The sequence below is a fragment of the Rhinolophus sinicus genome, chromosome 3 (genome assembly GCF_057876585.1).
Source record: "Rhinolophus sinicus isolate RSI-liver-muscle chromosome 3, RSI-T2T, whole genome shotgun sequence".
Lineage (NCBI taxonomy): Eukaryota > Metazoa > Chordata > Mammalia > Chiroptera > Rhinolophidae > Rhinolophus > Rhinolophus sinicus.
Genome location: NC_142503.1, coordinates 154,824,214 through 154,839,005, shown reverse-complemented (window position 1 = coordinate 154,839,005; position 14,792 = coordinate 154,824,214). Strand labels below are relative to the sequence as shown.

General features: G+C 48.6%; 1 protein-coding gene across 24 annotated transcripts in view; it reads right to left on the bottom strand.

Moving 5' to 3' along the window:
• Window positions 1–13,313, bottom strand: part of TPM1 (tropomyosin 1) — a 28,733-nt gene extending 15,420 nt beyond the window's left edge. For 8 of the 24 annotated variants that reach the window (XM_074327621.2, XM_074327617.2, XM_074327624.2 and 5 more), the window contains exons 1-3: window positions 13,121–13,313; window positions 11,907–12,032; window positions 12–145 (exon numbers count right to left, since the gene is read on the bottom strand). In XM_074327621.2, the coding sequence (XP_074183722.1) occupies window positions 12–145; window positions 11,907–12,032; window positions 13,121–13,234 (374 nt within the window). In that variant the 5' untranslated portion in view covers window positions 13,235–13,313. Of the gene's footprint in view, window positions 1–11; window positions 146–7,676; window positions 7,979–11,906; window positions 12,033–12,222; window positions 12,349–13,120 lie in introns of those variants that run through there. The other 16 variants (XM_074327623.2, XM_074327620.2, XM_074327627.2 and 13 more) reach the window with 6 other exon arrangements.
• Window positions 13,314–14,792: the final 1,479 nt, after the last annotated feature.

The window sequence follows — 14,792 nt, the reverse complement described above, 5'->3', positions numbered from 1 at the left end:
GGCGCCCTCACCTCTCACTCTCGTCTGCTGCCTTCTCGGCCTCCTCCAGTTTCTGCAAAGCTGTTGCCAGACGCTCTTGGGCACGATCCAACTCTTCCTCAACCAGCTGGATGCGTCTGTTCAGAGAAGCTACATCAGCTTCAGCCTAGGCAGAGAGAGTGAAAGGCATTTCAGCGTCGGGGAGAAAGTGAGGGTAGCGCCTTCAGGAAGTGGCTGAGAATGAAATACTGATTTCAGACAGGAGGAAGCCTGGGCCTTGTGCTGAGCTTGCTGCCTCTAAGTGCATTACAAGCCCTGGTCAGCTTTGGAGTTCTCAGATACGTTCATAGACTGATTGACACAGTGAGTGTGCGCATTTGTGTATATACAAATCCATACACACCATTCTCATTCGAAAGATGGACCATTAGCAAATGCTCTCTCACTTGCTTCCTGTGTTCCATAGATTCCAACACACCGGCTTTACCGACTATGAAAGGAGAGCTTCATTACAGCCACCTCACGCACTGTGGACAGAGATGACATGACTTATCGAGGCTCAGCCACGTAAGACAAGAGCAATACAGCCAGAAATCAGACGGCGGAGTCTCAATTCTTTCTCTAGACCATTTTCTTAAGGGGGCCTTATCAAGGAGCTAAAATACTTCAAAATTCAGTGGTTCTAAAATATACGCCATACAGACACAACTAAATCCAGCACTCTCCCTCCCCACCCCCTTTCAGTACTCCTTCTAGAGTAACTGGTCACACTGGAACAGGGCCAACACAAATTTCCCAAGTGTTTCCTACACAAGCCTATTGGAATTTCTAACCGGTCAAGGTTGCCACAAGAAAACTTCCAAACTCCTTAGGATAAAAGCAGTACAGATACTGTTTTTATTTGTATCCATCTCTGAAATAAGATGTTTCTTTCTTGGGGATGCAGTGATTACCCACTGTTATAAGCATGTGTTACTATGAGCTTCAGAACACTTCCAAGACTGTGATGGTCCATCACGTACACTTGCATTAGTGGCTGTTTAAATATCATGCATGGAAGTGAGAGATGGAATTTACTAATCAGGTACTATTTCTTCATCCTCATCCACTTTGAATGGCTGCTTATCATGGCCTGATGGGGTTTTCAGGACACACAAAGTTTTCTGAAACTTAACAACACACACTTAGGGACCTATGCTAGTTCTCTACCTACATTCTTCCCTTTACTCAACTGTAAGTTTCTTCCATGCAAGGAATCACCGCACAGAGTACAAGCTCAGTAAATGTCTACTGAATGAAACAAGTAATATAAACCTAATTTAAACAAAAGCAACTTTTTTAGCTCCTGGACCCATGATACATACACAGTTTGAAATGCACATGTAGTTACAGAGAGGCTGTGATTACGGCCCCAAATCAAAGGAATACAAAAGCATTCAGCTCTTTGCTGATCTAGACTTGTAAGATTTTCAGAGCTAAATTTTGTCTGGGAAACAGAGGTGATTGGGGTATTTCCAACCATGGTGAAGGATCTTTATAAAAATATTCAAATCCACTTTTATCTTTTCAAAATTTAGCTACGTAGTAATGATTGGTTGATGAAGGCAGGGAGCGGGGGGTGGGGAATGGGAAACGAGTCTGAGGATGGTTTACAACAGTACTGGCCCACGAAAGAAATCATTATTGGTGCAGCTAGTAATGGGCCCTGCTAAGTCTGACTGCTGGATTTTTTGGAGGAAGGGTGAGGGAAATAAGGATAACATACTTAAGTATAGAGAACTGTCTTTTTAAAGTCTTTAGCCCTATTTATTAAAAATTGGAAGGAGTATACATTAAAGGTATACTTTTGGGTCAAGTTGGCTTTTTTCACTTTTCTGTATTTGCCATTTCCAGTAAAATTCTATTCTTTTTACACATGGTAGGAAACAAGCAAGCAACTCTGAAAATTAAAAACAAAAATGAAGAGCAAAAGCAAAACAAAAAACCTCAGTCGAGTGTCTAGGTTATATACTCAAACGTATTCCCCTCCCCGCCCCCCCGCCTTTCTTTCCTTATAATTATTTTTAATATAAAGACAAGTATCCTTGTTACAGGTGGTGTGGCCAGAGAAATGTCAACACAATTTTCAAAGACCCTTTTTGTAGCCACCACATTTGAAGTTCCCTGCTCTGCTTTCGATCTGGGCCCCAGCCTTCAGGACTTTGTACTCGCAGGGACTGTTTATGATCCCGGGAAAGAAACTTCCGGGTGATAGGCCAGTCTAGGTCTCCAGCTTCCCACACAGCCGGGACATGAGAGAGTAAGGAGACAGCACCCCATGTTCACTTTCGCCTCTGCACACAAGATCTCCATACCTGAGAGGGCCCCTCATCAACCTGTGTCTTCTCTCTTACTGCTCCCCCGCCCCCCACATTCTTTCCTTTAGCTCTGGACACTGTTTTATAAATGGCATTCACTCTTTCTTCCCCCAGGAATAGTTTGTAGGGCCTTACACTTCTTGACACTCATATGACCGGGAATGGAGACCTGTCCTAGGAGCCTGGGCTAGTGCACACAGAGAGCAGACCCACGGGTGGTCCGCAAAGCAGTGGAGTGTGTGTGGGGGGGTCTCAGTTATTTAGCTGGAAGGGCTAGCTAAACATCTAGCCAGGCATCATCGAGTAGTTCCCCAAATTGGCTGAGTGTCAGAATCCAGTAGGAGATGTGTATCAAAAATACAAACTTCCAGCCTTCATCCCTAGAGATTCGGATTCAGGAGGTTGGTGGGGAGGAATCAGCACTATAAATAAGCCACCAGTTCCACTTCTACCCTCCACACCCCACCACCCCAAAAAGCTGGGAACCGCTCTCCTAGCTCTTCATTCAAAAGAAAATAGGATGCTGGGGCCGCTGATCCAGAATGCTGAAACACGTTCACGTCACCAGCTGTCAGTGGGAGACAAGACTAAAATCCAAGTCATCTGGCTCCTTAGGAGCTGCCTCTGTCCCTTCTCCTCACTGCCTCCGGGAGCCTCACGGAAGCCCTGGAGTTGGTAGTTCTCACTCCTGGAGTCTTCTCTCTTTGTGTGTCAGAGGGAGAAGTTCCCTGCAGCCACTCCAACCCCAACTCTTGAACCCAGACAACGACCTTCAGCGACAGAGCGTAACCAGGACTAGGAGAACAGTTACTGTATTAAATATCATCCACTAAACAAGTCCCCTCGCTCCTTTTTTGAAATAAGCTGTGGTATAAGATCGGAAACTTCATTAAGTAACATCAGTGGGTAACAGCTCACAGAAGGACACAGAACACTTGCTCTCAATCCCAGAAGCCAATGCCTGCTGCCTCCAAGGTTTCAGAACAGGACAAAGGTGCTTACAGGTTACAGCCAGGACTTGAGAGCAGTCTGGGGTACATCTACCTCTACGGAAGCTTCCCTTGGGGAAAACCTGGACTCCCACTGGCTTCTCAGGCACGACCATACTGGTCTGCTCGAAATTTTGTTTGGTACCCTGGAATTCAAGATATGTTGAATTCCATAAATTAATTAAAGGCACTTCCTTCCTTTGCTTATTTTTTATTTTTTTATGTTCTGTGTTCAAAACGCCCACATATCTTACCTTCACTAACTTTTATTTCCGGTGTGTGTTTTCTAAGTTCTGGGGCTTACTTAGACATTTTCTAAGGTTCCTTTCATCAGAATACCTGGGCAGTCAGTCTACTTAAGACTTAACCTGCTGTTGCCTCTGCCAGTACAAGCCCACAGCCACAGGACCATCTGCTATTTAAAAAGCAGATATAAATAAGGAGACATTTAGGAAGAGTCAAGATCCCAGAGGCAAATGATTTCCAGGCATGGAAATCACCCTTAGTATGCCGGGTTAGCTTCTTCAAACAACAGGGACAGCGAAGTCTTTCAGTTTGGGATGCTGGTTTCTTTTATTTCAAAAGTGCCATTGTGTTCCAACAAGTAATGAGCTACTCAGAAAAGAGACTGCTATATTAGTAAAGGCTACCAACTGTCTCCTGCAGATCTGTTGATAAACCACCACCAGGCACTAAACATTTGTGAGGTGCCTTAGCGTTGCGGCAGACAGCTCTGTCTCCTCCTGGGGAAAGGTACTACCTACCTATACAGAAAACAAGGGCAGGCACACTGCTTCCCTCCCCTGGACACCCAGCAAGGCCCTACCCAGAAATCAGGGCATGCCTGCTCAAAGAGGAAAGCATTACTCCAAATCAGATTTGAAAGAAAACTTTTTCAAGGCCTAGATTTTCAGGACATCCAGCTGTTTTAGACAACACAACTGAAAAAGAATAATGTAAAAATAGCAGTAATTTTTTACTTAAGATAGTATTCCAGTTAAGACTATTAAGAAGAAACAATTGTAGGAGAACAATATTATATCCTAACAATTAATCCTCTGGAATATCTTGTCAAAGTCCTGCCCGAACCAGAGTGGGATGGTCAAAGGTCAGGCCTTTTTATTCCACGCGAACTGTAGTTATACAAAGAAGGTTTCACCCAACTTGCTGTGTAAGACCAAGTGACTGCAGCCAAGTTAAACTCCTGCCCTTATATGGTGAGGAAAGGGGGAAAAAAACCACCGATGACATTAAGGGGCACTCCCATGGATAACAGATAAACACAACCTCCTCTATGTGTGCCAAAGCCTGTAATTTATGAGGCATGTTTGTATAATGAGGGAGAACGGACATGAACAGGGCATTGTTGGACCTTGGCCTTGCCTACATATGAAAGCAGAAATTCCGAGTATGTATATATTCCAGTTACTGCCACCCTGGGGGTGCCAATGTGAGCACAAAATGCACCCTCAGTTTCCTGATCTCAGAAATATCTACCAACTCTAAAGAGGGAAAGGGCTGGAAATTTTGTAAATTGGTTAAGTACCCACAGGCTGCACCTTTAAGTCTTGTTTGCTGGGTACTATCCAGAAAGGATAAAGAACTGGTTCCCTTTGGCTACTTTTTCCTTTGATAATGACAAAAAAAACAACAAAAAAAACCCACAAAAACCCTCTTGGGTCACAAGATCGAGAGTCAACCATTACATCAAGCAAAGCAGTCTCATTCCAAAAATTTGAAGGGCCTACACACCCTGGAAAAGCAAACTAGTAGGAAATAAAGGATGGCTGACTTTTCCAAGGTAAGTGCTGGTATATTACCATGTTTCCTTGAAAATAAAACCTACCAGAACAATCAGCTCTAATGCGTCTTTGGGAGCAAAAATTAATATAAGACCTGGTCTTATATTATAGTAAAATGAGACCAGGTATTATATATTATATTATATTATATTACATAAGACCCGGTCTTATACAGTAAAACACCACCGGGTCTTACATTAATTTTTGCTCCCAAAGACGCATTAGAGCTGATTGTTCAGCTAGATCTTATTTTCAGGGAAACACGGTAGGGCCAGTTTACTACTACAGCCTCTCTGAACTTTTGAGAATCTGAATTTAGGGCCAACTCCCCATTCAAATACTTTTTGCAGTGGCTCATGACTTTGTCACTAAACCTTCATCTCTGGCTGCCAAGAGAAACTGTAACCATTAGCTTAACTCATGGCTAGGTCTGACAACTACCAAGAAGCCACCTTAAATTAGCTATAATATAATCTTTTAAATTGCAGTTTCACAAGGGAGGAACAACTCTCAATCTGAAATTCTCTCAGCGGTCTGACCCAGTCCTCAAGTTGCTGTCTTAAAAGGTTCTGTATCCAATCACTGGGACAGACTTTTCAAAAATTACTTTAAAAACCCTGAAAGTCATCTAAGCTCCTTTTACTATAAAGCTTTGAAAAGAATGAAAGTATCCTCTTTAGGCCAACTGGCACAGGAAGATCACTGTTATAAAAACGCGCAAAAGAGAAGGTGAGTATAAATGTAACAACGTGCCCTTCTACAATTTATCTTCTGTGTCTAACATCAATCACTACGCCAGGACTCAATACAAGGAGAGCCATACAGGACCATATATTTCCTTTCTTAGCAGGGTGAGGGGAGTTCTACTGACTTCCACCACTAATGCCACTTCGACCTACCAAACATTCCTTCCAATCTGCCCATGTCCTCTCTTCAAGTTCCAAAAAGAACAAGAAAAACAACAAAAAAATATGTATATATATATGAAACATTTAAATGTTTTAAGATGTAATGCAATGAGCAGGCCATTTTCAAGACCCTTCGATAAGTGGGGAAGTGAAGGTGAAGGAGCTATGCTAAGTGCTGTGCAGTTTTATACCAGTTGACACAGGGCACCTACTCTGTTGTGTCTAGCACCACTGTAATTTCTTTATACACACTAACTCTTTTTATCCTCACCATACATAGGGGCCATTATTATGAACATTTACAATTAGAGAACCCGGAGACTGAGAAGTTAATTTGCCCTAGGTCTCACAGGTAATAAAGTAGTGGAATTTTCAAACCCTGGCAGTCTGGGTCCAGAGTTCTTGTTCTTATCCATCATGTTCCATAAGCTCTAATGGTTCAAGGACAGCTGCTAGCCAATCAGAGAGGGAGTCGGAATCAATTTATGGCCCAGCCAAATTCAGAGACTCCATGGGACTGTTGCTGACTCGTCTTCTAAAGAAAACGATCTTTTGCTTATTTTTTTATTCCTGTCTGTATTTTATCTGAAATGTCCTCAGTAGGCCTTCCTCTTAAGAGGAGCGATTTGCTTCTGTGTATTTTATGCAAAACAGGTCTTGTGGTGTCTGCAGCCAGCTGTGCACTTAACCAATACAATTTAGTCGACGGAGAATAGGCCCATATTAAGCGCAGGTGGACACCATAGAATTGCTTGTCATAAAATTCCCAAGATGTTTGCGTATCCTGATTTAAAACACCTCTCTCTCTCTCTCTCTCAAAAAAAAAAAAAAAAAAAAAAAAAAACAACAACCCAAAAAACAAATAGCAAACGCCTAAACTACCTCTGAAATCCTGTTCCTGTTTGCTGGACACATTTGCCTTAGGAGAAAGGAAGGAAGCCAGGTATTACATTCAACATGGGGGAGGGGGAAGCCGGCAAGAGAATGCACCCTATAATCGTTGACATTTAGCCAACTTTTTTCAAGACTCGGTAACAAAGGAATATTTATCTGTATAAGAAAACTTTGGAGGAGGGATGGTTAAGAAAGGGATGGTTCAACGGGCCGCAAACTATCCCTGGGCGCTGTCAATGTCTCCACTACCAGAGAAACAGACTTCCAAAAAACCAAGGGTCACCGGGGATAGTGTTTAGCATCCCTGGGTCCCAAAGTCTGGCAGGGCCCCAGACTTGACCTGTCGGCGCCCCTAACCAAAGGAACGGATTTCCCTTTTTCCTCCCCACCCTCCGAGTAAATAATGCCAGCAGCGCAAAGTGCACATCCAGGAGGATCTGAGACACCAGGGCTGAACGCAAACACTCCAGAAATGGATCTCCTGGGAAAGTACTGCTTCCAGAACCTTCTCAACACCACTCCTGCTTCCCCTCGGACCTTTTACTTTAACCAGGGAGATGAAAAGGGCAGAGAAGAACGGGCAGGGCCCCACCCTAGAGCCCGACGCCGTCTGCCCAGGTGTGCCAGGTGCGCCGCGGAGCGTGGGGGCAGGGGTAGGTGGGCTCCCGAGGGTCCTGGGGCGCGCGGTGGGACCCCCTGGGGAGGAGGCGCCTCCGGGTGTGGGGGGGTGATGGGTGGGTCCCTTACGGTCTCCCTCAGCTTCTTCTCGTAGTCCAGCTCGCGCTGCAGGCTGCCCGCGCGCTCCTCCGCCGCGTCCGCCTGCTCCTGCAGGCTTCGGATCTTCCTCCGCACCGCCTCCAGCGAGCTGCTCCCCGCCATTGTGCGGGGTGGCGGCGGGCGGGCTGCGGTGGGAGAGGCCGGCTGCTGCGCTCAGGCTGCCGCTGCCGCACTCCGGAACGCCCGGCCACCCCGCCCAGGCCTCGCCGCCAGACGGCGGCGCCCCCTGCGGCCCAGGACCAGCCCGGAAGTCGTGGTCTCCTAGGCGGCGCAGGCAAACCGCAGGCGGGTGCGCGAGTGCGAGGAGCGGGGGGCGGGCACAACGCCGGGGCGGGGCGCGCGCCACCGACTCCGGGAATTTGCAAACCGCGGGAGGTGCTGCGCATGCCCTCTGCAGAGGGGCTGGCAGGCGTGGGGGGCTCGCTGCGGGGCACTTGGCGGACTGAGCCCTGCAGGAAAGGAGGCCATTGCGCGAGGGATTTCCCTTCGATTCTCAGCGCTCTTCCCGGCTCAGAGTTGTCCCAGAGTAACGGGCCTGGCTGCTAAGGGCGATGGTGCCGCCTACTGGCAGTGGGAGTGCTCCGTTCCCAGGCCCAGGAGGGAGAGAAGCGGAGCGAGGTGTTTGGGACGTCAATGTGCCCCCACAGGGACTGTTCTTCGTTGTAAAGAACCCCAGAACACAAGGTCCTAACCACAACAGCCCTCCTCCCCCTTCAAAAACTCACGGCGTGAAAAACCACTAACATACTGCAGTGGTTAAACCTATTCTAAAGGCAGTCTTCCTAGGTTAAAATCTGGATCCTAGTTCTTTCCTGGCTGTGTGACTTTGGACAAATGACTTCCCTGGGCTTCATCCGTAAAAGTGGGTTTAATAGCACTTTTCTCATGGGGCTGATGTGAGGATTATGAAATAACATAAAGCGCTTAGCACAATATCTTGTGCATACATAGTTAAGAACTCAAATGATAGTTTTAGTTAATGAACAGGCATGCACAGTCTTAAGAATCAGGCTTGGGCCCATAACCAGCTGCTTGATCTCAGGCCCACCAGCCTCTCTGGGGCTCACTTTCCATAAATACAATCATCTCAAGGGTCCCTTCTGGTAACAACTTCTCTGGTTTTAGTCCAGCCTCTCAGTTCTTCTGGAATCTGACCAAGTTGGGGCTGGACTGGTCTGCCTTTAAAAGGCACACCAAGGAAGGCTACAGAACACCATGAGAGCCTCTGGCTACAACCGGATGAAAACCAACGTGGACACAATCTCTGGGAACCGTCCTCACCTCTTGGGGTGCGTTTTTAAATGCCTGTTAAGTCTCATGCCTTTTTTCCCTCACCTTTCCCACAGGAGCCCTTTAAGTCAGTTCCTGATGTGTTAAATGTGGGAATAATGAAGAAAAAGAAAACAGGATTTGACAACCCTCTCCTTCAGAGTCCTAACAACGAACTTCCTTTGCCCTCCTGATTCATTTTCTGTGGACTTGCTCCCAGCCTCTGCGGATCCTCTCCGAAACCCCAGCAGAGGCCATCATCATCCTGTAGGTGGAGCCTCTCGCTTTGTTTCCACACAGTTTATCGGGTCAGGCTGGAGGTTACAACTCCACCCCAAAAGGAGTACAGACCTTGGGCCTCTGACTTTGAAGGTGGGGGTAGGGGACATATGGGAGCCTCCAAGAGGAGTCAGGGAAATTGCTGGACACTTGCAAGTGCTCTAAGCAGCCAACTAGTGACTTAACGTCCTGCTTTTCAAACACTTGGGAAAGTCAGTTTCAGGTGAGTTCATTTTCAGGCTGATGTCTTTATAGAAGATTTTAGGCCGGTTCTCAGCCTTGGCTGCACGTTGGTATCACCTGGGTATTTAAAAAATAATGCCTGGGTTCCACTCCCAGAGAGTCTTATTTAATTGGCCAGGGGTGCAGCCTGGATTTGGGGTTTTTCAACCTCCCTAGGTGATTCTGTTTAGATAAGGTTGAGAATCACTGATTTAGGAAGTAAAGACCTAGAGAGAAGAAAAACTCATGTACTGCAAATATCAGGTCCATACAGTTATTGGGGAAGGGGTTGGAGACCAGAGAGAAAATGGAGCCCTCCATCCCCTTCAGCCTCACGTAGGCCCTGAATTACAACCTTTTAAGCTAGGAAGAGCCCACTTCTGGAATAGGACTTGTAAAGTATGTTGGTAGATTAGAAAATGTTTTTAGTAGTGGTAGTAGAAGAAGAAAAATGTAAAAATGTTTTACAGTGGTGAGTCATGACAGTGAAATATCCTAATCACAAATGTAGTATGATACTACTTCAGGAAGCTGACCTCTGTCCCATCTCCCCCTTTCTATAGTGACATCTGTCTCTCCTGTTAAAGCCTTGACTATTTTTACTACTTAGGAATCACTCTAAATAGAGCATTTCTTCACAAACTTCTTCAGCATCCCTACAGGTTCCAAACAACCTAAAATGTCTTAAAGGGGAAGATGAATAATACATACTACCCCCCAAAATGTACCATATTAGGGACAGTTTTCCAGTGGAAAACAAAACAGAATCAAAACACGTTTCAAAATTCTCCTTCCCCTGCTTGCCCTGCCCCTGCCACCCCAAGCTGGCCTTAAAAATCCTCTTTTCCACTTCTGCTCCACCTCATTCCCAGGCTCCCTTAAACAAGACTTTTCAATAAAGACCTGTAGCACTACATAGTCACAATAATTATGATCTTTTTTCCTTAAGAATTGTAGTAGCTTTTTTCTCCTTCTCTTGCCTTCAGCCTTACTGGGCTATTTTCAAATTCTCTGCATTCTTTTCCTTATAAGGAATATCTCTCCTTGATCTATCAGCGGCTCTTTTGAAAAAGCTAAATAAACGTCCTGCTGGAGAATTTGGGGGAGACAGACATCCTCCATTTAGCCATATACGGAACAGACATCTGATCTACATTATACAAAATAGGCAGAGTTATATGTGTTCTTTGGCGGTTTTTCTAAAGCCAGGTAGTTTGTAACTTAAATATTTTAGCTAAATCAGTGCTTCCCTAAGCCCCCTTTCCAGGAATCTCTATTTTCACTGAAAATTTTTTTGGGTCAGATTCTAAATGTCCTATGTCTGGATTTCTCATTTACAACATTTCAAGCCTTTCGTACCACAACAAGCCTTTACTGATTCAAGACCCAAGATCCTCCAGCAATTTACATTTTACTCTCAGACAAAATATTCTGCCATATTGGTAGTTCAACTTCTGGACATAGCTTTTCCTGGTGCTCATACATTCTTGGAATTGTTCCCGAGTTCCCAAGGAATTCTTTCCTAATTGGGTCTCTAGGCTTAATTAGCTTCTCAAATGCAATCCAATGGTGTGAAAAGAAATCCTTTGGAAATCTAATGTTTAGCTTTACTTTTACAGCGGAAGCAGGCTCTTCAGCTGAAAAGATTCCTCCAAAGGGAAGTGGTCTGAGTGCTGGTAGAGCTTTTGCCTGTGTGTGCATCACCCCTGAAACTATGTGGTGGTTGTCAGAAGGCTGACAGGTGGGGGTGGGGTGAGCAGGAGGGGCAGGGGGCAGCTAGCTCACTATACCATATAAAGCACTGAGCTATATATAACTCACAGCTTACTTTCTGTATCTAGTGCCCTCAGACTGCAGACCCAAGCAAGTATCATCTTCCCAGGCAGATCTTAAGGGCTGGATTACGGCTTCCCTAGTGAGAAAGCAGGCCTCAGTGTCTCTGCTCAGCCTTCTAAGTAGTTCCCTGCCATTCCTTCAGTCCAGAGGCCAGGCCCTCTGTACCCTAACTAGACCTACGGTGGAAAACCAGGCCTTTCCACTCACCAGAGATGGAAAAAGGAAAGAAAGTGAAAAAACTAGGCATTGTGCTTGTACAAACCTTGGTGATGACACTTCAGAGGTTTTCTGCCACCAGGGAGGCACCAGCATCCAATTTCAGCTGCTCTATTCTCCCAGCTTCTCACCCACCCACCTCCACCCCCATAAGTGGGGGCAAAGAAGGAGAAAAAGAGAGAGAGGAGTGGATGAAATATAAATGAACAGTGTGCAGTAGCAGCCTGAGGCAGCATCCAGTGCTCTGGGCCATGGCAGAGCTATGCGCAGGTGTCCAGCAGGGGGAGGTGACCCTCCTCCACTGCTCTGGCCCCTGTGGTGACCCCAGAGTGGCCACGCGGGCAGGAGGTGAGGGAGGCAGTGTGTGCGTGCACTTACGTCGGTGGCCTTTTTCTCTGCCAGCTCCAGCTTCTCCTGGGCATCTTTGAGAGCCTCGGAGTATTTGTCCAGTTCATCTTCAGTGCCCTTGAGTTTCTTTTGCAGCGCCAACAGCTCATCTTCCAGCTGGGAGTTGGCCGTGGGGGACGGGGAGGGAGGGGGGTGCAGCAGGCAGCGTGATCCCGCAGGGGAGGGGTGTGGGTGCACAGAACCAGAAGGACAGGGACAGCGGGACAGAGAGAGGGAAAGACAGGGAGGGAGAGAGAGAGAGAGACAGAGTTAGCCATTCGTGCGCCGAGCCGCGCGCCCCGGGTACCTTGGCGGCGGTCTCATTGGCGGCCAGGAGACTGTCCTCCGCCTTGTGCAGCTCCTCCAGCACCCGGTCCCGCTCGTCCTCCGACACCCGCAGTAGCTTCTCCTTCGCCGCGATGTCCTCCTCTAGCTGGGGGTGGGGGGGCAGCGGCGGGCGGGCGCGGGCGACCGGCACGGACCGGGTGTTAGACACACACACACAACACACGGGTGCCGGGTTGGCTGGGGCCCCTCCGACTTGGGCGCTGCTGAGTTGCGTTTCAAGGGTCCCTAGGTAACCTCTCGCCAGAGCCGGAGGCACATTGTGGCCCACCCTACACCCCACATCCTCCAGGACGAAACTCCTGCGGAGGTCCCAGCGGGCTCAAGTCCACTTAGGGGTGCAGAAAAACTCCCCTGTCTCCCGGGCCTTCGGCGTACTCTATTCTGTCCCATCTTTGTTCTTAGGGAAAAACTCCATGACACCCCTCCCCGCCCCCCTCCTCCGGTCACTGTCCTAGTTGAAGGGCTTATTCTCCCCAGGCAAATGTCGAGAAGAACTTCACTTTCTGGACTTGATTCCTTCCAACCCCACTCTCCCCGCACTCCCCACCCCCACGGGTCCAGAATTGATTCCCGATTCTGAGAATCAAGTGCCTCCGGGACTTTAATTGAGTTTGCAGGCTCTGGGAACCAGTGAAGGGAAATAAGAGTCCTCAGACGATACTGAGAAGTTAGAATAAGCCTGAGTCTTGCTCTTCCCCTCCCCCTCTCAGACGCGTGTCCCTGGCCGCCCCGGGGAGGGGGTGGCTCCCCAAGTTCTCCAGGTGAGGGGCCGGGAAGAGGTGCCTTGCGGGGTGTCTGGGCTTGGGGGCACCTGGAAGGGCGGGCGCAGCGCGGGCGCAGGGCAGGGAGGTGCAAACCTGTTTGCTCCTGTCCTCCGCCGCTTTCTTATCGGCCTCCGCCTGCTCCGCTCGATCCAAGGCATTCTCCTTGTCGAGCTTCAGCATCTGCATCTTTTTCTTGATGGCGTCCATGGTGGCGGCGGCGAGTGGCCCGGGGGCTGCGGCGGGAGCGGCGAGGCGAGCGCGAGGTGGGACGGCCGAGCCGGAGTGCGAGCGCGGAGCCGCCTACCGCTCCCAGATATGTACTTTCCCAAGGGGACGACCGCATTCCTCAAGACAGCCAATACTTTTTTGGAAAAGCTTTTTTCTCCTGCCCCCTTTCCCTTCTCCTCCCTCCGCCCCCTGCGCCCTCCCCGCGCCTCCCGCGGGGGCTGCTCGCCCATTCGCTGCCGCCTGCCGGCCTCCCAGTTGACGGTAGATATGACTATATATGGGGACCGGAGCCGCCAAGGCGGCGGCCGGCCGAGGCCACCCTGTTTCCAAACCTGCACGCCAGGGAAAGGGCGCCGGGGCCGAACCCGGGCAAGGCACTGACCTCGGCCCTCCGCGCCCCTTCCTCCCGGGGCCGACGCCCCGCCGTTAGGGTCCCCAGCTGAGCCCTCCTTGAGTCACAGGAGCCCGGGGAGCAGGGCAGGCAATTGGTGCGCCTCGTCCCCCTGAGCCGCGCCCGGGACCCCGACGGGCGCAGCATCAAGCTCCCGGGGTCCCCAGCAGCCGTAGCACCGGGCCCCAGCCCAGCGCATCTCCCGCAGCTCTTAGCTTGCCAGGTGTCATCCTGAGAGCTCACTTTCCGGAAACTCAACTATATCCCAGAAAAGGGGAGTTGGGAGGAAGACCTGGGGGCGCCCCTGAGACTTTTTCTGCTGGTGCGGATCAGAATGTCTGGGAATCTGTCTTCTGCATGCCTTCTTCCCAGGGAAGGGCCAGTCAAATACTTCAGAGACCTAGGACCCAGTTGGCTTAGTTCCCTGTGTGCCTGTGTGGTGCTTCCACAAAGGGTAGGGTGTATGTGTTGGTGTGTAAGTGGGTGGGTGGGAGTTGAAAGGGAAAGAACATTGAGTTTAGACTTAGGCAACTTGGTCTTTGGTCTCTATCACTAGCCGCTGTGTGATCTTGACAAGTACCTTAGCGGAGTGGTGTGGATTCCCCATCTTTACATCCGGGGGTAGATGATCCCTGAGATGTCTCCAGATGTAACTGTTTATCATTTTTCTTGAACTGATTTTGGGGACTTGGCCTCCTTCTATGTTAGGCACTCAGGTACCAGACTGCCAAAAACGAGGGATAAATGTTATCCCAGCTAAATCACTGTATCCGCAGCCACAACTCTGAGGAGGGAAAAGGCCCAGTTTTAATCAGTTTGAGTTGGAGGCGGGAGAATTTTCCTTATGTCTCTCACTTCTTCCAGCTCCCAATGTTGGAAAGCCTGCTCTTTCCAGAGCTTTGATGGGAGGGAAAGAATGGGGGCTGCCCCAAGGCCCTGTCTGAGACTGGCTGAGGCAGAGCTGGTTGAGGGTCTTGTTAACAATCCCCACAGAATAATTCACAACCTGTACTACAAGGATACTGAATATTCCCTGGACAGTTTCTGAGCAGATTAGGCAGGCCAAACAACTTGTAAGTCCTTCAGAGAAAGATCAAGTTCCTTTCCAGGATTTTATCAGGTTTCTTCCACTAACCCAACTACCCA